At 37.7% G+C, this 24,784-nt stretch overlaps 1 protein-coding gene and 2 pseudogenes across 1 annotated transcript; 2 read left to right on the forward strand and 1 right to left on the reverse strand.

The window, feature by feature from the left end:
* Positions 1-2,229: 2,229 nt before the first annotated feature.
* Positions 2,230-3,515, reverse strand: LOC122028573. Its single transcript, XM_042587417.1, has 2 exons — positions 2,919-3,515; positions 2,230-2,794 (listed from the first exon to the last, which is right to left on the reverse strand). Exons 1-2 carry the CDS (start codon positions 3,453-3,455, stop codon positions 2,684-2,686), a joined length of 648 nt encoding a protein of 215 aa, XP_042443351.1. The 5' UTR covers positions 3,456-3,515; the 3' UTR covers positions 2,230-2,683.
* Positions 3,516-6,282: 2,767 nt separating this feature from the next.
* Positions 6,283-8,620, forward strand: LOC122028962 (annotated as a pseudogene).
* Positions 8,621-23,503: 14,883 nt separating this feature from the next.
* LOC122028963 lies at positions 23,504-24,484 on the forward strand (annotated as a pseudogene).
* Positions 24,485-24,784: the final 300 nt, after the last annotated feature.

A 24,784-nucleotide genomic window follows, 5' to 3' on the forward strand; every position in this document is an offset into this window, starting at 1 on the left:
AATATTCGCCATCATTTTTAGACTTAGGAATCCATCTCGATTTGATCCTTTGACCTCTCTTTGCAGTAAAGGCGTTTACTTTTGGAATTTGTTTAGGGGTTTTTTTCTACGTACTTGAGAAAAACAACAATGTTATCTGGAGAAATTTTGTTAATCCTTGTTTTAACTTCGCTGAATCTAAAAAAATTGCTAGCGAAAAATTAGTGGTGTATACTATTAATATTATCATTATAATTATTTACCCATTTTTGGCGGCCAGGTAAATGCTAAAATAGGATAAAAACTTATTAGCTCCCTTATTTATCTTGTAAATACGAGTGTTGTCAAAATGATGAATCTCTTCATTCTGATTCATAATGCAGTACTTACCTCTAACTAGACAATGACATTTTTATTCCTTTATTCTTGGGGGAAAATTTATCTTGAGTGAGCAAAGGAATATTTTGAGGCATTGAGGAATTTTTTGAAAGCTACAAGATGCATACACTTCCTAGTGAAATTCCTTACAACTTGCTATAAGTATGACAGTTTACCATCACACTTTGTTGCATCATCATTCTTGTTGTTTGCGATTGTGATTATTTTTTCTTTTGTCATGTCAAGAAAATGATATTTATCTTTAAAGCTTCAATTGGCATGTAGTATGATGTCAACGAAAATAATTACAATTTTCTCTGTGCACAACTGTTAATGTACATGATCTTTCATTATCTTCGTGGATTCAGATGAATATACATTTCCTTTGTATTTATCCCATTAACAAATGGAATGTATCATTTCTTTTCAATGGGTTCAAATGCATATGGTTGCAGTTTGTTATTTCTCCCATCTTATTTTAAAATCAACCTTTTTCTTCCCAGTATCTTCTCTAATTATTTAACATCTGCTTTATGATTTTGCCACATTGAAGTTTTATACTTCCATCTGCCTCTTGTTAATGGTTAACTTTTTCAATTCTATTCCCTAATCTGGATTTATTTTGTCCCCTAATTTGTATTAAGTTCAAGTCCACCTCAACTCTAATTTCTGAATCCGCTACATGGAAGTTTTATACTTCCATCTACCTCTCGTTAATGGATAAACTTTTCAATTCTGTTCCATAATCTGGATTTATTTTGTTCCCTAATTTGTATTAAGTTCAAGTCCACCTTAACTCTAATACCTAAATCCGCAACTCTAATTCAGATATTAAGAGTGGAAACCAATGTGAAGTTTAACTGAGAGCAATCAACTCCCAAATCACGTGGGCATTGCCACTGTTACCACTGTCAGTCTCCTCTGGATCTCAATGAAAATATAAAAAGAATGGAATCCCAATTGACATCCATTCAACCTTGAATACAACTAAAAGAGAAATAATAACATATATAAGGATAATTGTTGAAACAAACACATTTAGAACCATTTGACCAGGAGAAAAAAATCTGCAGTAATCCAAATAATGAATCAGATGGCAACTGATTGCAGCCAATTTCAAGAGCAACATTTTTGTGTTCTACATATTTAGGGTGAAGGATCATTAGTCCCTAAATCCGCTGAGGTACTTATTAATCATTTATTCCTACTAGTTGATATTTTCAAGATTTATCATCTCAGTGAAAAATTGCTCTCTCACATCTACATAACAATTAGGTAATAATTTGGCAAATTCACATATTTCTGATAGCCATCTACATCGCTCCCACGCCAATTTGACTACTAAGCAGTTAGTAGAAAAAAAAAATTATACCTAAAAGAACAAGAAATTTATTTGAGCAACCAACACGGCAGCACAACAAAAGAGATTAGAATCACTTCAGCCAACATAATCAAAAAATATATATATATATATGAATTAACATATACATCGTTAGAAATCAAATCTACAATTTTAGCATTTTCTACATATTCTATTTGAAAATTTTGAAGCTAGGAATCCTACCTTCTAAGAACAAGAAACACCTTCCATAAAGCTTGTTATCAATGAGAAAAGCTTATGAAAATTTTCATGCCCTACATGTACAGAAAGTGGTATCTCGGTCATCTTGGCAAATAGCCACATCAAAACATATACCCAGCTCAGGGATAAACAAAATTCATCTTTTATCAATCTGGAATATGACTATTTACTGCTCCATCAGTTGTTGGAATAATTTGCACGGAGTGCAATCCTCAATTTTCAAAGATAAACCCTTCTACATCTCAATCAGGTTATAAAATGCAAATTAAAAAAAAAACTTGGCATTTTAATGCATAGATGAACAATTTTTGAAATAACAAACACATATGAAAACTACAAGATTGGTTCAACATCATTGTTATCTTTTGCAATTTCACTTATGTAGCCATCATTCAGCTACAGCGCACAAGATCTCAAGAAGTTTAGGAAATTTATCTTTGTAAGGAAGAATATACTTCTTCATAAATTTTGGGTCTGGCATTATGAAAAACATATTTAGCTTGCCTTTCGAAGTCCATAACTCTTCTGATTCTAATATCTTCATCACCTGAAACCGAGGAATCAACCTCTGCTTCAAACTTAATGCTAAAAACTTTGGCCGGCTAGCAATGTCTGATGGAGTAAGCCCAATATCCTTGATAAAAAATTCCATCTTTATCCGCAATAAATCTGTGGAATAATGCATAATGTTTGGTTGTTTCTCGATTGCAGTACAGAACTCAGAGTCCGACCACCCAAAGCTGTTCATGAGCTTGGAGTGAGCGTCAACTTTTTCTCTGCTGGTCCTAGACAGAATGTCAAGGATCCAGAGGAAAATTCGAGATCTCCTAGTAAATCCCATTCCCTCCGCTCTATCTACCAAAGCCCGTAATGAGTTTGGGTTTTGTACAATGAAAGTTGGATGTATTTTGAGGATAAGTGATGCCCTTTCGAGAGGAATATCACACTCATCCCGTAAGAAGTTCAGGTTAGGACGTACCACATTCTCAATGTTGCTGCTCAAAAACCAATACCGCTTCCTAAGATTCTTGAGGAGCAGCTCCCTTGATCCAAAGAGACTTTCCCATACATTCAATCTGGGAAGAAGAGTATGCTGGACGTTGAGGGACATGATGGCGGGGTTATTCAAAATGACATAAACGAGGTCCGATTCTGATAACCCCAGGTTGCGTAAACATTGAAACTTCGGTGTGAGGTTTGATTCCACATTCCAGCAGAGGAATACTGGTTTCCAGGATATTATCTTCCTCAGATTCGCGCCATCAATGCCCTGAGATCTGAAGAAAGCAAGCACAGCTTCGGGATTCTCGGTCGATTGGAGATGCGCGAGGGGCTTGGAGGCCTTCGACGCGTCCTCCATGGAGAATCCGCACGAGTTCACGAGGAACTCGACCATGAAGTGAGGATCACGAGAAGAGATGCCCCCGCCTGAAAGGGGTGAGGAAGTTGAGGTGGAGAAGAAAAGTCGGGACAAGGGAAGAAGAGCATGGCGGCGGATAGCCGAGTGGAGGAGCATCGTCGTCAACCCTCCTTAGGGTACAACAGAACATGCCAAAACGCTAACTTAAACCATCGCAACGCTAGCTTAAACCATCGCAACGACTTTTTTTTTTCAGCAAATTAGAGGATCCACGGACCACACTAACACTTGTATGCCACTTAAAATCGCATGTCACTTAAAATGAAATCATCGAACATAAAATTTATATTTTATTCATCTCTCAAATATATTTGAAGGGAGATATTTTTAAAACTATTTTCTTTAAATATTTCCCATAAAAGATGCCCTTACCAAGATAAGTTTCCAAAATACTCTATCATCCTAATATCAAAATTATCAAATTATACAGCCACGAGTCTCCTTTTTCATGTGGCATTGCCACTTGTTGACAGTATCTATTAATTCAGAATTTAAATTAAAAGTCATATTTCGAAATACTATTTTTACATGTGTTACTAAACATGAAATGAAATGAATGGGAGTTTATATTTATCTAATTCCTTAATTATATACATACTCTCAAAATTAACTTGACACACTATTAAGAGCAGTGGTATTTTTATACGAATCGATTCAATTTTTGTTAAAAAAAGTCATTGCTCTAAATATAATATATTAAAATAATATTTAAGGACATATACATATATATATATATATAATTATGTGAATTAGATAAACACATAAAATATATTTTCACGTTATTCTAAATTTTCTATATCATTCCGAACTCTCTATATTCATAAAAATTATTTTAAATGATAGCAATCTTTTAATAATTAAAAATTTGATTCATGTACTGTTTAATATAAAATATAAAATTGATATTTCATGATATAAATATAATCAGAAGAACTAAACAAACATATAAGACTTAGCTTCATATCATTCAAAATTCTCTAGGTATCAACCAGTTTTGGACAAATACAAGACAAAATTGATTTATAGACTTAGAGAGCTCGGAATAACATAAAATCAAGTCCTATATATTTGTCTAGTTTTTCTTATTATATTCATGCTCTCAAATATCAATTTGACATAATACATTAAAAATAGTGATTTTTTCAATACAAATAAAATTAATTTGTATTAAAAAAATTACTGTTGTTACTATAATGTGCCAAATTGATGTTTGAGAACGTATATAATCTAGAGAATTAAACGAAAATATAGAATCTGATTTCATATCATTCTGAGCTTCTAGGTCCATTAACCGTTTTATCCCGAATTTGACTAAAACTAACTGATGGACTAGAGAGCTCGAAATGCTATGAAATTAAATATTATATGTTCGTCTAGTTCTTCTGATTATATTGATACCCTTAAATAATAATTTAACTTAATATATTAAGAATAATGATTTTTTAAATATAGAATAATTTTTTAAAATCTAAGGAATTTTACTGCGATGATTGATGCATATTATTCCAAATCCAAATCGATTGTTATTCTTTCCTTTCAATATCAATATAATTATTTTTTATATTGTTAAATATTTCAGAAAATATTATATAAATTTAAATATAGATGTTAGGGAATCCCGAATGATATAAACATCTTGAGGTACTAGTTTCCACCGAAGATCAAGATTGAGCACTGAAGTTGGAAATCCTAGTCATCCTTTCCTCAACAATTGAGTGGCCCTGAGTGTCCATAAGTCAAATTACAATCGAGCGCCTTGGAGATTAAAACTTAGACCGTCTAGAACTACGGAAGTTAACTCCCTTCTTATGGCATTCCACTAGTGCATGAGGGTTAAACGTCTCTAGGGCAATGGCAAAGTCTGTAGTTTCTATTGAAATTGGCTAGGCGTTGCCCTGGGTCTAATTAGGCCCAACGCACAAATCTCGCTAACTATGACTTCATCCCCCGACAAGGGTGTCAACACGTAGTTCCTACTCAAAGGATCCATTTGTAATCTATCCCGTTCAACACAAGTGACAGACATAAAGAAAAGGGTTGTTCGCCCTGAGTCAGATATTGAAAATCATGCTTTGAATTTTTTTTCTCCCATGCCTGTCTTCTAACTCGAAATCTCGTAAGAGAACAAAGTGAAGGTTTTACATTTGAGTCGATCTAAACTTATGGCCAAGTCCATTAGACAAGATGTCCCATAAATGATCGATAGAGATATGTTTAACACATGCAAATAGAAGAAGACTCGGTTGCTGGCTTTTCTTTGGTCACTTCAGTTCTTTGATCCTTTCTGTGGTGAGAAATCATTACAACAAATATGACTTTCCACAGTATATCATTATCGACATGCAGTTAGAGTATGCCGTTAATAATAGTTTTTACGGCACGCCTAATTATGTGCGCTGTAAATAGTATAATATTTATATAAATGACGGCGTGTAGAAAAAATACACTGTCAATAAATTTTTCTATATCATATAAAATACGATGTTAAAACTTAATATTAACAACGTACATAGTGCATTGTTAATATTATTATAATTATATAAATAATGGCGTAAACAATTACACATGATCAATAAATATTATTTATTAAAATAAAATATTAACAGCAACTTACTTTTGTACGTTGTAAATAATTTGTTAAAGATTTTATGAATTCTTTCCGCCCACAAACCCTCTGCCGCAAACCTTCTCTTCCCGCAAACCCTCTACCAACTGACTACGAGGAAGAGGATGCGCACCGTAGCTTCCATCGGTGCCCACAGTGAAGTTAAACTCCCTCTCCACCTCCTCCCCTCTTCTCTCCCGACGCATCCTCTTCCTCGTCATCTGTAACGACAGCGAACTCGAGGTCGAAGAAAGGCCCCTCGTCATCCGCTATCGTTGTCCTCCTCCTTCTCGATATGAGCAGAGGACGAAGGCTACGATGGTGGAGCCGGCGCCGGTCGGGTTAAAGGCAGGGGAAGAGGCCTCGCCCCTTCGCTATCTTCCTCTTCCCCGGCATCAGGGATCTCTCCCTCTTCTCCATCGAGGGGGTTCCCTTGTCCTCCGTCCACCTCGTCGTGTTCGACGACACATGGAGGCAAGCCAAGAAGATGGTGGCGGCGAGTGCGTCGTTCCTCGAGTGATTTGTTGTTAGGGGTTCACTAGGCAAATGTGATCGACTGGTGGAGAGGCCGAGCACGTTCGAGTCAGAGCTGATGCTTAGGGGTTGTGTGAGCACAATGGAGGTAGTGGCGAGCGTGTTGCGAGTGATGGAGCTAAGTGGAAAGGGGTGGAGGTGGAGGACATGTTGTTGTTGCTGAGAGCCATGGTGGGCTTCCAGGCGCTCCACCTAAAGTCGACGAAGCCCCGCACCAAACTGAAGAAAAAGAAGGAAATCATTGTAGAAATGTTGGCAGCTAGGAAGTCAAATGAGAAGAAGGGAGCTGTGGAGGAACACAATCTGGTACAATTCTATTCTCATAACCTGTTTGTTGTTATTAGTCTTAGAAAGAGCAATATTATTTAACCTGTTTGTTGTTTTGAAAGAGAATTAGTTGTTTAATAACCTGTTTGTTGTTTAAAAGCCTTTCCGTTTTGAAGCTATTACTGAAATTGAATTGTACAAATTTGCCCCTTGGGATCTCCCAGGCAAATCTCAATTGCATAACAAAGACCTTGAGTGGTACTTCTTCTATGCTAGAGATAGAAAATATCCTAATGGCTCTAGAGCAAATCGCACAACTGGAAATGGCTACTGGAAAGCTACTGGAAAGGATAAAGATGTTGTTGACAACTCTTCTACCATTGGGATGAGGAAATCTTTGGTTTTTCATGTAGGAAAGCTTCCAAAAGGCAGCAGAACTGACTGGATGATGTATGAGTACAGACTAGAAAACAAGGAACTGGTTGATGGTGGATTCTTTTAGGATGCATATGTTGTCTGAAAAATCTTCCAGAAAAGTGGTTCAGGTCCTAAAATTAGGGAGCAATATGGTGCACCTTTTAACGAAGACGATTATGATGATGACACAACTACTGAAGATTCTTTTCCTCTTGGTCCAGAATCCTTAGATTGTCAGACTACTTTGTTCAATCCTTTCACTGAGCAAGCTATGACCTCTGCTGTCATTGAGACATCTTCCAACCATGATCTTCTTGAATTTGATGGAATACTGCTGGATAAATTTTTAGAGTTTCTTGATAACTCTCCACCTAGAGAGAATGCTCATCATGAGGTCCCTGATTCAGTTGTTCCCAATAAAATTGTGGATGAAGCCTCTTCCATAGGTCCTGAGGAAATCTCTACTGAATTAGAAAATATATATTCTCATGAGCGGAATTCTAACAACAAGGCATCTGGAGACAATCTCGAGGGAACTGCTTTATCTTCTATGCTATTAGAACTTGAAAATGACCAGTATCTGGAGCTCACTGATTTTTGGTTTACCGAGGATAACAGTCCATGTCAATCTACCATGCTGATTAATGCATTAACTTCCATGAATAATAATCTAGTTCCCATGCCTGATTCAGTCCCTTGCTTTTCTAATGATGGCAGTACTTCAATGCATTATGCTTCTTATGTAGGAGCTGAAATTACCAACGGACAACCTACAATTACTGTACAGACAGAAGATGTTGGAAGATTTTCCTATCACCCAGATGCTCTTGAATTTGAATCTCTTCTAGCCAGTTTCACCAACCCTTTTCTTTGATACTATGTCAGATAGACAGATTAAGATTTTCCAAAACTCTTGAAGAATAAACTGCTCAGATACCTCTGCGGAAATTGAGTTGGCCTTCTTGATTCTCAACCTAAATCTACACTCTACATGGCAAAATTTGGCTCATTGAAATGTATTCAAGTTTTCATGCTGGTTGTATGCCTTCTATACTTGTTGTATAGCCAAGTAAGAATCCTTGAAAGATGCCACTGTGTAAAGCAACTTGATATTGCAACCGGAGTATTGGTTGTGCTCCTTACCAGAAAACATGATCTCCAGATGAAAGCTTCCGTTGCCCTATAGATTCATCTAAATATTGTACCACCTACACACAACAGGATCACAGCCAAACATAGACGATCTTATCTGTTGTTAAGTCTGTTGGCTCAGCATGCACACTACACCTTTCATAACTGATCAGTCCTGGGGTTCTTTTTTACTATATGCCATTAGTTTCTGCACTCGCCTGGCAAGAGAACCAATAGATGAAATGTCAACTTATGTATTGATCTGTAATCGAATTCTAAATTAATATATTTATCTCTTGATTAGCTCAAAAAACAAAAGATGGAAGTCTTGAGAACGATATGAACACTTGTGGCCAGTGGAACACGGTTGGATGCATATTAGATTAAAACAATGTTAGAACATTATTGATAGTGAAAAATTTGATTGTTAGCTATTCATGATTTTTTTAATTGATTTAGAGAATTGTATGAGTTTGTAAAATGATTATTATATGAATAAAAATTATCTATTCACATTTTATAATTTTTTTATTTCTATTTTAAGTGATAGATGAATTGTGATAATATCTAAATTTAAAATTTGAATTATATATTTTAAATAAATATTAGTGGTAATTGTATGATATTTTAACTGCAGCATGCATCGTGAGTTGCAAATGCTGTTAACTGCAGCGCACGATGCGCGCTGCGACTGCTTTTAACCGCAGTGCACAGTGCGCGCTGTGATTGCTCTTAATCGCAGTGCGCATTGCGCACTACGACTGCTCTTAACCGCAGCACGCAGTGCGCGCTGCGACTGCTCTTAACCGCAGCGCGCGGTGCACGCTGTCAATGTCTTGTGACTTTCAACAGTTTGCAGTTGTGCAGCATACGATGCGCGCTGCAAATAGTATATTTGCGCGTTGCGAAAAGTCAAATTTGTTGTAGTGAATCATCATTTTCTGCGATCGAGCTACCTTAACTAAATTAAAGCATGATGCTACTCGGCAGATTTATGAGGATTTTCCCTTGATCATGTAAAGGACCAGGTAGTTCGCTGAAGTCCTGTCTTCCTGTCTGTTGATTTAGTAAGTTCCTGTTATATTTTGTATATGATTGATTATAATTTTTCAAAAATATCATAGTTTTTTAAGGGGAAAATATTTCTTTAGGAAAAGAAAACTAGGTAATGAGTTGCTCTTGCGATCTGACGACTGACGAGGTGGAGGACTAGCCTCACATACCTCTCATTAGACAAATCTAAAAAACGAAAATATCCTACAATACATTCTTATTGAAATTCGATACGTGAATACTTTGAGTAATCCTAATTACTTTATTGTTGTCGGGGTAAAAAATATCCTTTTAAAAGTATAATATTGGTCGATTTTATTGTATCAATTTCCACTTCCCAAGTGTTAGTATTCGGTGAAAAATTATTGATTTAAACTGAATTAATCAAAATAAAATCGAACTGAATTAATTTTTTTTCAAGCTAATCAAATCAATTAAATTTTTCAATAAAAATCGAACAAATTAAACTTAAATATCAATTAATTTAATTTTGGATCAAACTAACCGAACTTTTCATATCTATCCTATTTTAACGTTATATTCATCAGTTAATTCAGAATTAGAAATTTTGAATTTTTTTGATTTAGAGGTTTAATTAAGATTATTTGATTTATTCAATTTAATTGAATTAAAAAAATTTAAAGTCGAATTGAATTAATTAAAATAACTATATTTCTTTAAAAAAAAGTCTGAATTTCTAAAATAATTAAATCAAAATTCGATAGATAGATTGAATCGATTAATTTGATTTAACTGAATTTTTACTCATCCTAACCTAATCACCTTCTTTTGTTTCTTAACTTGACAACTCAATGTTATCACGTCTACAACCTCTAACACCATCTGACTGGTTGGCGGTAAATAGGGCTGGCTCAAAGCATAGCTATGCCTAAAACTGAACTGACTTAATCAAAGCCATATAAATCGATTTTTTTTAAACTAATTGAACCGATCAAATTTTTCAATAAAAATCCAACAAATCGAATCATTAAAATATAGATTAATTTGGTTTTCAACCGAATTAACCGAACTTTTCATTTCTATCTGATGTAAACTGTTGGGTCACTCCAGGAGCTAGAAGGGGTAATTAACTTTGTTTGCTTGATTGATGAGTTGTTACAGCGGAAAACACTCAAGCAAACGCTAACACTATTATTTATTTAGTATCCACCTCAAATGAGGTGACTAATCCAAGGATTCGACTCTCTCTCATACATCTACTATGTCAAACTCATTCTTAGAAATAATCCGGAAACAGAGAAGCATCGTACAAGCTCTCTACAAGAATACACTGCAAACAAGGAATAAATATAATAATACAAATAAAAACCTCTTCTTGCTTGATCTCTTGTAGCTTATAAACGCCTCTTGAACCTTAGAAGTGCAACAATACTTGTTTCTAAGAAGCTCCAAGAACTAGTGACAATGGCAGAGAAGATGGGTACAAGAGAGTTCTGAGTGAAACGATCACAAAAAACCCTTTTTCTAGGGTTACCGTTGGCATCTTAATCACATAAGAATCACCTTAATTAATTACCACATCAGCAACCTGCATAACGTCAATTTTTCTGAAACTTAATCGATTACCCTAATCGATTAAGTCTTCCTAATCGATTAGCCTAGTAGATTAGGAAGCTTTCTGTTTGCACAAAAATTAGTCGTAAGCGATTAAGCTTCCCTGCTTAATCGCTTATCGTATCTATTGTTTCCCACAGAATCAGCTTTAATCGATTAGCCTAATTAATTAAGGCTTGTTGAATCAATTATCCTAATCGATTCAACTTCATTCTGTTTCTTGTGACAATGAACATAAGTGATTAGGGTAATCGCTTAAGCTATGGTAATCGATTAGCCTAATCGATTACCAAACCCTAACTTCCAAACCTAAGTTTAAGGTTCTTGTACCTAATATTCGATCAACCGTGACTTATTGAGACTCCTCCTTGCTTAACATTCGATCAACCTTGACCTACTGGGACTTCTTCACTAAGTGTTCAGTCAATCCTTTGACCCACTTTGATTTTTCTCCTCGTGTCAAGTGCCCAGTCTTGATTTTTCTCCAGTCTTGATTTTTCTCCTCGTGTCAAGTGTCCAGTCAATCCTTTGACCCACTTGAAATTTTCTCCTAGTGCCAAGTGTCTGGTCAGCCTTGACCCACTTGGACTTTCAAATACCTGGCTTCACTCACCAGGACTTTTCACCATATAGCTTCACTCACTAGGATTTTCCCACTATCTGACTTCACTCACTAAGATTTTTTACATGGCTTCACTCATCAGGATTTTCGCACTGCCTAGCTTCTCTCACTAGGGCTTTTCACCTACCTTCACTCACTAGGATTTTTCATCTTTCCGACTTTACTCACCGAGACTTTCCAATTACCTGGTTTCACTCACCTGAACTTTCTAGTCAAGTATTTGGTCAACCTTGACCTACTCGACTCTTCTTCTTCTACCAACCATCCTGTTGATCTTGCCCTTGTCTAACCTCTAGTTAAGACTTTCCAAGTCAAGTATCTAGTCAACCTTGACCTACTTGACTTTTCTCACATCAAACTGGTCAATTTTGACCAATCTCCCCAATGGAAAATTACACCTGTAATCATCATATATTGTCAAACATCAAGACTCAAGCTTGAGCCAACTCAAGGTTAGTCAAACTTAGTCAACCTTGACCTAGGTGTTGGTGCAATATCCCTAAGCTTGAGTCTTGATGTTTGGGTTTCGATGTTTGACAATACATAGAGATTGTAGATACAATCATCGGTTTGAGGATATTGTTGATACAATTCCCCTCTGGTCAATGTTGACCAGTTAGATGTGAAGAAGAGTCAAGTAGGTCAAAAGGTTGATTTGATAAATGATTGGGAAAGTCCCAACTGGAGGTTAGGTAGTTGAAAAATCATGGTAAGTGAAGCCAAACAGTTGAGAAATCCTGGTGAGTGAAGCCAGATGAAAGACCTAGTGAGTGAAGCTAGGCAATTGGAAAATCCTAGTGGGTGAAGCTAGGTGAAAGTCCTGGTGAGTGAAGCTAGGAAGGTGAAAGTCCCAGTAAGTGAAGCCGGACAGTGAGGAAATCCTGGTGAGTGAAGTCAGGTGAAAACCCTAGTGAGTGAAGCTAGATGAAAGTCCTGGTGAGTGAAGCCAGACAGATGGGAAGTCCTAGTGAGTGAAGCTAGGTAGATGGAAAGACTTGGTGAGTGAAGCCAGACACGTGGAAATTCTGGTGGGTCAAGGTTAATCGAACACCTAGTATTGAGAAGTCCAAGTAAGTCAAAGGATTGACTGGATACTTGGCACAAGGAAATCCAGATGGGTCAAGGGTGACCGGACATCTGGTGGAAGGAAGTCCAAGTGGATCATGGAGAACCGAACATTTGGCACGAGATGGTAAATCTAAGTGGGTCAAGGAGGACCTCACTTGGTGATTAGAAGTCCAACGAGAAGTTGGCAAAGAGAAAGTCCAGATGGGTCAAAAGTTGGCCGAGCACTTAGCGGTCGTAAGTCCAATAGGGAGTTGGCATGGAACTAGAAAGTTCGGACGTAGTAAACTTTCGAAGACCATAACTTTTGACTAGGATATTGGAATGAGGTGATCTCGGATGCAAAACAAAGCTCATTTCAAGCTCTACACATTTTTCAGCTTGTCAATCGATTGGGGGGGGGGGGGGTTCAATCGATCAGCTAATCGATTGGTTGACGTAATTTTGTACACAAACTATCTTGATCGATTGGGTAATCGATCAAAACTTTCTCAATCAATTGGGAGAGTTTCTGAGCGAACAATGAGCTTCTGAATCGATTAGTTGATCGATTGAAACCTCTAATTGATTAGCTGATTGATCAGGGGGCTGGAAATCATGCGATAGAGGCTGAATTGATCGGGCGATCGATTCAGGTGTTTTCCAAAAAGCACAGAGGTGCTCTGAATCGATCAACCGATCGATTCAAACCCTCTCTAATAGATTGAGAGCTATTCAATCGATTGAGATTCGACCGTCACATAGGTTATAGCCGTTGGCGAGCATCTTCTTCAGGTGCTTCTTCCCTAGCATAAAAAAGCGACAATTCATGAGCTTCTCCATATTTTCATAGTCAGTTTTTGAAGGCTCTTGGAAACAAGTGTAGTTATACTTCCAAGGTTTAAGAGGCAACAACAAGCAATAAGTAAGCAAGAAGAAAGAGTTTTCATTTATATCTTTTGTATTTTCTTCTTGTGGGTGTTGTATATTGTTGTGTGAGTTTGTACGAGGCTTCTTCGCCTCCAGCTATGACCGAGAAGGAGTGTTTTGATTAGTGGAGTGTGTGTCGCGTGTGGATCTTTGGATTAGTCACCTCTTCTTAAGGTGGATACCAAGTAAATTCCTTGTGTTAGCATTGTAAGTTTGTTTCTTGTTCATTCCGCTACACATCATCACCAAGAAGCAAGCAATGAGACGCGCGACGAGCTATTCACCCCCCCCCTCTAGCACCAAAACAACCCTAACAAATGGTATCAGATCGAGGTCGCTCTTTACAAGAATCATCATCGAAAGGGACAAAAAGGTTAGAGGATGAAGAAGTTGGAGCAAAATTCATCAAGTCAAAGAATTCAAAAAGCTCAACTTCAAGATGGAATTCCAAGATGAACTTAGATTCAATACAAGGGTGCCTCCACCATTCATATCAGCAAGCTTTGATTCTTGGAAAACAAGAATAAAAAATTTTCTTATGATGGAGATAAAGCAATGGTTTGCTCTAATGGAAGGTTTCCAAGCTCCAACAAATAGCAAAGGAAAAATTCTCAAGAAGAGTAAGTGGAGCCAAGAGCAAGTCCAAAGGTGCGAGGCGAATGACAAGGTAACCAAATTATTGGTTAGTTTATTGCCAAGCACAATTCTATGCAAAATTAGAGAATTTGAAGATGCAAAAGAATTGTGGAGCAAATTGGCCAAGCTTCATGAAGAACCCTCCACTACACCAAATCAAGACAAATCCAAAGAGGGCAACTCATTGGAGCAAGACCAAGAGGAGGAGGATTCCGAGGTTGAGAGATGCTCAACATCGGAAGAAGAACTCCTAGAAGCTTCATCCTCAAAGGAGTACAACCAAAAGAGTAAGAAGGGAGCATACTCCTTATTTCATATACAAGAGGACGAATAAGAAGAAGAAGCCTCCATCTCCGGATCAAGAAGGGATGAAGATGAAGAAGCTTCCACCTCCAAAAGTCAAGTCAAATCAATTGGAGGAGCATCATTATTGGATCAAGAGGAAGCCTCTACATTCGGATCAAAAGGAGAAGATGTCACCCTACAAGCAAAGGTATAACAATTTCAATTGTTAATAATAAAGATCATATCATTTGCTTTAAGTATAGGGAACATGGGCATTATAAGAGCAAGTACCCTAAATTGGCCAAGAAGAAGGGTCAAGTGGCACAAAAGAGTAAGGAGAAGCACAAGAGATCATCCCCATAACAAAGAAGAGCAAGAAACACATTGTGTTTCTTATGCAACCAAAAAGGACATTATCGAAGTCAATATCCTAAGGGGAAGAAATCAGTTAAGCCTAAGGGAGGAAGCACAAGTCAAGAGGGAGCTTCCAAGGTAAAACCTAAGATATTATTTATTAAGCATATCCCTCTAAATCATGATAAAAAGCATGTTAGTTCTAACCTATATCATTTTAAAGCTATTTACCATAAACATAGGAGACATGATAGAATTAATAAAAATCATGTGGCTCTTCATGCTAAGACTACCACACCTGGGGTTAGGAAGGTAGATAAAAAATTTAGTCAATAACTCTAAGGGTTTTAGGTATAGGCCTAAAAATAAAAATGCTCAAAGACAAAATAAAAAACCAAAATCTAGAGATTTATGGAAAGAAAATCAAGTCTTGAGGTCAAGGTTTGATAAAATGGAAAAGACCCTAAAAAAGATGAAAAATATCCTAGAAAGGCAAAATGAACATAACCTAGGTCTAGGAGTGCAAAAGTCATCCAATGGTCATAGAGGTTTGGGATACAAACCTAAGACTAAGAAGGATGTAACTTCTTACTATAGGATTCCATATAACTATGGAACCAACTTTAGGTCTAGGTGTCAAGTCAAGGATACAAGGGAAGTTATCCCTAGGAGTATCTTTGCAACTACAAATGTGACTAATACTTCTAAGAAGTCTAAGAAAGTCACTAAGAAGGTCACGAGAGAAGTAATCCCTAGAGTTGACCTAGAGGAGATGACCAAAGCTTCTAAGAAACCTAGGAAGGTCATTAGGAAGGTAACTAGGGAGGTTATCCCTAGTGAGTACATAGAGCATCCAAGAAGCACCAATAGATTTTGGGTTCCTAGGAGCATTTTCTCTATCCTTTAGATGGACTAGAGAGTGTCAACTCTAATTGGAAGGGTAGTTAACCCAACCTTGATGAAGTTGACACTCGGAGAGCATTTTCAAGGTTATTATTAACCTTTGAAAATGAAGTGGATTATCATTTACTCTTTAAAAGAGTAAAATGTGCCAAAACTTGAGGAATTGGAATTCAATTTAAATTGGCATAGTTGGGAAAAGCATAAGAAATACCAAGTTGGGACTTGGGTATTTTCTTAGGAAGTTAAGGGCCAATCTAGGCCTTAATTTAAAATGAGTACTCTTTGGAAGAGTAAAATGTGCCAAAAATTTAAGAAATATACTTAATTTTAAATTGGCACAATTAATCAAGAGGTAAAGAAATGTCAAGTTGGGTTTTGACATTTTCTTGAAGAAAAAGGTGGGCAATCTAGGATTTTATTTTAAATTAGCTAAGGATAAAAGATACTTAGATAGATAATCTAAATACTTTATTTAAGCTAAATTACCATACTTTGTTTACCCATCATATGTCATGACATCATATTTTGCATTCATGCCTTATTATGAAAAACATAAAAATACCATGTCATGTCATACATACATCATGTAGTTATAGCAATTTTTTTTTTTGAAAATTATTCATTTTGATGTATGTCATAACTCATCATGCATTATTTTTAATTCCTTGCAATTGAGGATAATGACATTTACTAACAAGTAACATCCTACATGGATGTTCATAATCCAAAATGCCTAGGTGGATATGCATGATCCTTTATTTAGGATAAAACCAAACTTTACATCTCACAAAGAAATATAAGGTAACTTGTATGTGTTTTAGTATACGTTAGATACAAGTGAGATGTTAGGATGATGAACAAAACTCAAGATGTTGATTTAGTGCATTTTTTTGAGTTTTAGGATCATCAAAACACATAGTTATGTATTTTCCAATCATTGGGAAAGCTAATGTACAAGTCATGTGCATTGAGCCCAAAGAACATGGTTGGATATTGATTTTAGAAATGATTTTAAATATACTTTGGAAAACCTTGGTGAAGACTATTTTTTTTAGTAATCATCATTGAAAAGTTAGACACAAACTAGAAGAAAACATTGAAGTTTTTACAAGTTTCAAGTTTGTGTCAATCTTTGAAAATAGAAGTATTTTCATAGAAAAATATTTTTCCATGATAGTATATACCCTAAGTAATATCTACATAAATTTTCATGATTTTTAGAATTTTATAGAAGTTTTAGGGCATTTCTGAATTTTGCTGAAATTAGATTTCAGGAAATTAGAAATCCAATCAATCAGTCGATCGATTGGAAGGTCTCAATTGATCAGTCGATCAATTGAGAATGTATTTTTTGCGACCAGAACGTCGCGAAATTAATCAGCCGATCGATTGATCCAGGTTGGATCGATCAATCGATCGATTCAAGGGCAATTTTCGTGAACAGAAGCTCGCGGAATCGATCGGTGGATCGATTGAAATGGCTTCAATCGATTAAGACCCAACTTCAATCGATTGAAAATGCTGATTTTGGCTGGGAAAGCCTGATTTTAGCATTTTAAACCATTTTTAGTCTAGATAATCATTCCTAACCCCTTGATACACATTTGTATACATTTAGGGGGAGTTTTCATGATGAAAACATAAATGGATTGGTTAAAGGGGACTAAGTAGAAGTTTAGGTTGAAGTTGAGTTTCAATATTGAAGTTTTGAACCTCAAAACTTCTAAATTTGGGTTCCTAAAATTTAGGGATTCCAAGTCATTGTTAGTGCAGTGACAGTAGTTACAAGCATGTCCTTAGGGGGAGTTACTCTTTAAGGACATGAAAATTAATTTTTCATAAACCTTGGAAGATGATCAACCTTCCTTAGCGTAAATGCTCAAGGTTGAGCATTTAAATATAATGGAGAATTAATATCTTCATTGTTTAGTTACGTATGCTCAAGGATGAGCATTAGATATAATGAAGGTTATGAGACCTTCATTATGGTGTTGAACACAATAAGTGCAGTTGTGAACAACGGTGAGTAACTCTTTAGGGGGAGAGTTTTTGATGTATGCCAATAGGGGGAGAATGTAGGGTTTAAGTTAGGTCTTCTTTACCTAAAGAGAGAGTTTGCCCTCTAGGAAAGGGGGAGAATGAAGGAAACCCTCATTCATGCCTTGGCATGAAAGGAAGTTGAGGCTATGAGATTAGCCTAACTTAAAGATATTGTTAAATATCAAAAAGGGGAGATTGTTGGTGTAATATCCCTAGGCTTGAGTCTTGATATTTAGGTTTCGATGTTTAACAACTCATAGAGATTGCAGATGCAATCATCCGTTTGGGAGAAATTGTTAATACAATTATCCTCTGATCAAGGTTGATCAGTTAGATGTGAAGAAGAGTCAATAGGTCAAAGGGTTGACTGGATACTTGATTGAGAAAGTCCTAACTGGAGATTAGGTAGTTGGAAAATCATGGTGAGTGAAGCCAAGCAGTTGGGAAATCTTTGTGAGTGAAGTCAGGTGAAAAACCTAGTGAGTGAAGCTAGGCAGTTGGAAAATCCTAGTGGGTGAAGCTAGGTGATGTTGGAATGTATACTAAAAGTCTAACTTTTGTAAACATTTATTTAGAAATAAAAGAATCACATTGGTCAAATGTCTACATTTATTTGCTAAGTGTAGTTATTCAATTAATTTATATTGTAGATAACATGGTGAATGATGTCACTCACAGAAGATCATGTTATCAGTTCTTTATAAATTATAAACAGTTGCTCACGACTAAGATAGAAAGGAACAAACTATTGGAATAGTCGTAGTGTAATTAGGTGTTAGTTTATCTTGACTGATGAATTACACTAGTAGACTTTGAGTGTACTAAGCAGGACCATTTAAGGTAAGTTCTTTTTGTACTGACTTGATAAAATAACAACACCTTAGTTATTATGGAAGTGTGTGCTCTTAATCCTAATATGATAACAAGCACATATATTTAGTATTCATTTCTTTAACTTATCAAAGGGTGAGATTTAGCTCGATAAATCAATAGGCCCGATAAGTTGGGAAATAATATTACTTATAGTGTGTGTTGTTGATTATAGAAGGAAACTATGTCCTAGTAATCTAGGTTGATAATGTCCCCAAGAGGAGCTCATAAGGATTACCATGTTAAACCCTGCAGGTGGACTTAGTCCGACATGACAATAAGGTTAAGTGGTACTACTCTTGGACCGAGATATTAATTAAAATGAGTTGTCAGTAACTCAATTAATTAGTGGACATCCAACATCTTAAACACAGGGAGACTAACACACTCATAATAAGAAGGAGCACAAAATGTAATTTGGGATTGATGCGGTAGTTCAATAATAATTCTTTAATGGTATGAATTATTATTGATGAAATTAAGTTGGGTGTTCGGGGTAAACATGGGAAGCTTAATTTCATCAGGAGACCAAAACCAATTCCTCCTCTTGGTCCCTATCGTAGCCTCCTATATATAGAGAATTATACCCACCTATACCCACCTTTCTACCCACCTTATGGTGGCCGGCCAAGCTAGCTTTGAGCCCAAGATAGGGTCGGCCAAAAGCTAATGATGGAGCCAATTTTAGGTGGCTGGCCAAAGCTTGGGTCCCAAGCTTAGGTGGCCGGGCCACTATAAAATAAAAAGGGATTTTTATTTAAAATTATTTTTTATGTGGATATCATGGTTTTAAAATAGAGTTTAAAATTTAAATCTTTCCTTTTATAGTTTTTTACAAAAAATTAAGAAAAGATTTGATATCTTTCCTTATTTGTAGATTGAAAGGAAGATTTTAATTTTGATAAAACTTTTCTTTTTTTAACTATGTTCATGATTTAAAAGAGAGTTTTAAAATTAAATATTTCCTTTTATAAGTTTCTACAAAAGATTAAGAGAAGATTTGATATCTTTCCTTATTTGTAGATTGAAAGCATATTTTAATTTTAGAGAAAACTTTCCCTTTTGAAAATCATCCACATGTTTAAAAGAAAGATTTTAATTTATAAAATTTCCTTTTATAACCCACCATGAAGGGAAAAATTATTAGAGAAATTTTTTAATAAATTTCCGGAAACAAATTAGGAAATTTTAATTCTCGTGTGAATTAAACTTTCCTTGATTGGAGCTAATAGGTGGCCGACCATGTTGTTTAAGAAAAGGAAATTGATTTTTAAATTAATTAAATTTTCCTTTTCATGGCAAAAGAATTAAGGAAGTTTTTATTTAAATTTCCTTATTTGCCAAGGCCAAAGATTATAAAAGAGAGGGTAGAGGTGCCTTCATGGGTAACAACTCTATTCTATTTCTTTCTCTCTTTTCTTCCTTGGTTGTGGCCGGCCCTAGAGGTTCTCCCTCTCCTCTTCCCTTCTTCTTTAGTGGTCAGTTTCATCCTTCTTTTGGAGCTTTTGATGGTGGCCGGTTCTATCTAAGAGAAGAAGGAGAGAAAGGAATCTTTGTTTCTTGCATCTCTTGGAGCTTGGTGGTGGTGGCCGAAATTCTACATCCTTGGAGGAGTCTTGTGTTGGTGCAACATCCCTAAGGTCAAGGTTGACCTGGTTGACCAAGCTTGAGTCTTGGTTTGAGTTTCGATGTTCGACAATGCAAGGTTGATTGAAGAAGAGTCAAGTAGGTCAAGGATGACCGGATACTTGACTAGGAAGTCCTAACTGGGATGTTAGGTAGAAGGAAAGACCTAGTGAGTGAAGCTAGGCAGGAGGAAAATCCTGGTGAGTGAAGCCAGGTGAAAGGCCTAGTGAGTGAAGGTAGGCAATTGGGAAGTCCTAGTGAGTGAAGCTAGGCAGAAGGAAAATCCTGGTGAGTGAAGCCAGGTGAAAGACCTAGTGAGTGAAGCTAGGCAATTGGGAAAGTCCTGGTGAGTGAAGCCAGGTGAAAGACCTAGTGAGTGAAGCTAGGCAATTGGGAAGTCCTAGTGAGTGAAGCTAGGCAGAAGGAAAATCCTGGTGAGTGAAGCCAGGTGAAAGACCTAGTGAGTGAAGCTAGGCAATTGGGAAAGTCCTGGTGAGTGAAGCCAGGCAAGAGAAATCCAGATGGGTCAAGGTTGACCAGACATCTGGTGAGAGTCCAAGTAGGTCAAAGGGATTGACCGGATACTTGGCACGAGGAAGGGAAGTCCAAGTAGGTCAAAGGAGTGACCGGATACTTGGCACAAAGAGAAAAGTCCAAGTCGGTCAAAGGGATTGACCGGACACTTGGTGGGAAGTCCAAGTAGGTCAAAGGAGTGGCCGGATACTTGGCACAAAGAGAAAAGTTCAAGTGGGTTAAAGGGATTGACCGGACACTTGGTGGGAAGTCCTAGCAGGTCAAAGGAGTGACCAGATGCTAGGCATGATGTACCAATAGGTCAAGGTTGACCGGATGTTGGTTTGAGAGGCTTAGGACTTGGTTTTGGGCAAAAACCAAGAGCTGGATCGATCAGTGGATCGATCCAGGCCTTTCCCAGCGAACAGAGAGCCTCTGGATCGATCCGTGGATAAGCGCTGGTGGTTCGCGCGATAAGCGCTGGATCGATTCGTGGATCGATCCAGGCATTTTCTCCAGAGCACAGAGGCGCTCTGGATCGATCCGTGGATCGATCCAAAGCCTCCCCGATCGATTGGGAGTTTTCGAATCGATCGGGATCCGACCGTTGCGTCGTATTTGAGCTGCAGGCGTGCGATGGCTGCGGTATCACTTCACAGATTCATTTCAGATCTTCACCAGCTCCTTCACAACTCTTCTCAAGCTCGAGATCGCCAATTCTTGAAGGTTCTTGGAGGCTCTTCCAAGTCAAGAGGCGGATCAAAGCAAGAAGAAGAAACTAGGGTTAGGGTTTGTGCACTCATTGTAAGCTTGTAAGCTTGTATTTCTTTACTACCCTTTCTTCTTCTTGTATTGAGTCTTGTAGGGCTTCTCCGCCCTTGGTAGTTACCATAAAGGAGAGTTTCATTAGTGGAGGGTGCGTGCATTGTGTGGATCCTTGGATTAGTCACCTCCCTTGGAGGTGGATACCAAGTAAAATCCAAGTGTTAGCGTATTTGTATTTGTTTCTTTGTATTTCCGCTGCGCATCCTTGTAGAAACAAGCAACGCCGAGCAACGAGCACGCGAAGAGCTATTCACCCCCCCTCTAGCTACTTTTCGGTCCTAACATCTTGCTTTGGCCGAAACTTGCAAGGAGGAAGAAGAAGGGCTTGGTGGTTCTCATCTCGGTAGATCGTTGCCCACACAACGCCCGGGATAAGAAGAGGAATACGATAGAAGATCAAGAGGTCGTTGCATACAAAGAAAGGTATAACTAGTAATTATTTTCCGCATCATGCTAGTTATTTTTCTTTGTATGAATTCCAAACACAACAGACATTAGATTCTAGATTTTTGAATTTGTTATTCAATTTATTTTTTTTTATTTTTCAAATTTGTGATTCGATTGTTCCTTTTAGTTAAACCTAGAGTTATATAAGGAAATTAAATATTAGCTTTCCTTAAAAGACTTTGTCTAGGAAGTGGTGGTTGCTCCCATATCCAAGAAGGCCTAGTGCCTCGCCATGTTTAACCTGGAAGCCAATTTTGGAAATTAATATCTAATTGAATTTATAACATACGTGGATTTGGATCAATAGTGTTAAGTTCCGCTTGCGATCTAAGTCTAAACCATTAAAAACAGATAAGTTAAATTTGGAATCAATAATGTTAAGTTCCGTTTGCGATTCCTAATTTAACTTCTAAAGAACACAATAGGTTGTTTAGGAAAGGTTCGACACTTGTACAAAATTTTTGTACAGTAGAACCGGTACAATATTCCTAGGACCAACCAATAATTGGTATCAGAGCTAGGGTTTGCCTCTGTGTGTTTTGGTTTTCAAATTAATTATGCACATGTCATACATAATTTAGGCAGGATAATAGTAGGATGTGCTAACTTTGTTGTTGTAGGCTCCAACTATTATAACATATAGATATTGTGTGTGATTGGACCCTTGGACATGTCAAGGGCATTATTTTTGTGTGTACATGATTGTATATATCAAATACAGCAGGAGATGCATTAGTTTTAGATTTTTTACTTTTTTGTTCGATCTAGAATACATGTACATTCCTTTGTGGAATATAGAATCGATATATGTAAAATTCTATTTTTATCGCGGATCGTATCCTTGCGAAGCGTGGTGTTTTTGGAGGACCAGAGGCGCAACAGAAAAGGAAGCTCGATGGACCCGATGACATGGACCCGGTGGCGGTGGCTAAAGATGGCAGAAGCTAGGGTTGGAGCACACGGAGAACAGTGACGGAAAAGGCCATAATAGTTGGAAAATTAATTTCCAAATTTATTGCTTTTATTTATTGCGATGTGTGTGTGTGTGCATGTGATGTATGTTTGCATAGGTTAAAATTCCTCACTTTAAATAACTAAGTAGGAGAGGGATTTTAAATAAACACTACAAGAAAATTGGGATTCTACAACACTTAAACGATAATGCTTTTTTTAAAAAGCGTTGTCTATTTTTTTTTAACAACGCTTTTAGTGAAAAGCGTTGTCTATTTCATTATTTTCTTATTAATAGACAACACTTTTCTAAAAACCTTTGTCTATTAGCCTTTTTTTAGTGTCTACAACAACAATTTTTAAAAAGTGTTGTCTACTGTCAAGTTATCATCTCAATCTTAAGTGATCTAGATCGCTTATCTCAAGATCTGACGACTGGATCTTCATCCATCTTCATCACAATATGGACGACCCAAATTAAAGGAGGAGAAAACTTCGTTTCCTTTTACCCATGCGATGACACAGTGCTGGTGATTCCTTTCTGTTCGCGACATCTCCTCTCGCGCGGCTAGGGCACGCGACCTCCCACCACCGGTCATCTCTTCTTCCTCACCACCGGCCATCTCTCTTTCTTCTCTTCACTGCCGCATAGACCCCTCTTAGGAATCGGGAAGTACGGTGGTGGATTTCGCCGGCGATGACGACGCCCAACAACCTTCCCAACGGCGGCCACCACCAGTGCCCCACACCCTCCGCCCGACCCTCGAAGGCAGCGCCACTACCTCGGCACGCCCATCGCCACCCCTTCCTCCTCCTCTTCCTCCGTCGCCTCCTTCAAGGGTTGTTGCTGCTGCCTCTTCCTACTCCTCACCTTCCTCGCCCTCCTCGCCCTCGCCGTCGCCGTCGCTCTCGTCATCATCCTCGTCCTCAAGCCCAAGAAGCCCCAGTTCGACCTCCATCAGGTGGTCGTGCAGTACCTCCTCGTCGCCCCCACCGCCTCCCCTTCGGACCCCGGTTTCTCCGCCGAAGGGAACCCCCCCCCCCCCCCCCCCCTACCGCTCCCTCAACATCTCGCTGCTCTTCATCGCGGACAACCCCAACAAGGTGGGAATCTGGTACGAGGCGACGGCGCTCGATGTGATGTACCGCGGTGTGTCGCTCGGCGTGGCGACGGTGTCGGGCTTCGAGCAGCCCGCGCACAACAGCCGCCTCGTCCAGACCCACGTCACGTCGACCGCTTCAACGTGCTCCAGGCAGACGCGCGCAACCTCGTCTGCGACGCCGCCATCAACAACTGCATCGACCTTCGCCTCACTAGTGACGTCGCCGCCAAGATCCTTCTCCTCGGCATATCCACACCTAGGGTTCAGGTGATCAAACTGTTTACCTGCTACTTTTGCTTTGGCAAACAAAGATGGATATTTTTATGGGGTAGTTCTAAATCTCTCTCATTGAATTCTATACAAACTACAGCAGAGAGCTGGCGTCAGGTCATAGGTGTTCTAATGAACACAAAGTTTCAAGTCTATTTTAACATCAATCTCTGTCTCATTTAAATCCTACTTTGTTTCTTCACTTAATCATTCTTAGTATTCCCCGCACACTTTCATTCACATGGCATTAAAAATAAAACAAGTTTGTATAGAATCTCAACTATTAAAGTACAACATGGATGAGCTAAGAAGAGGAATAGTTAGTCTTCTGTAAATAAAAACTAATATTTCTTTGCTATACAATAATTAATGCAGTAGAAAAAATATACAAGAATAATTGCATACTATAATTGCTAACACCAAG

Source organism: Zingiber officinale, chromosome 10B (genome assembly GCF_018446385.1).
Source record: "Zingiber officinale cultivar Zhangliang chromosome 10B, Zo_v1.1, whole genome shotgun sequence".
Taxonomy (NCBI): domain Eukaryota; kingdom Viridiplantae; phylum Streptophyta; class Magnoliopsida; order Zingiberales; family Zingiberaceae; genus Zingiber; species Zingiber officinale.

Excerpts from the sequence above, each read along its gene's own strand:
- LOC122028573 (XM_042587417.1), bottom strand. The coding sequence starts at position 3,455 with ATGCTCCTCCACTCGGCTATCCGCCGCCATGCTCTTCTTCCCTTGTCC. Across the intron at positions 2,795-2,918 it reads GCAGCAACATTGAGAATGTG|ATAGAGCGGAGGGAATGGGA; the intron begins GTACGTCCTAAC and ends GGGCTTTGGTAG.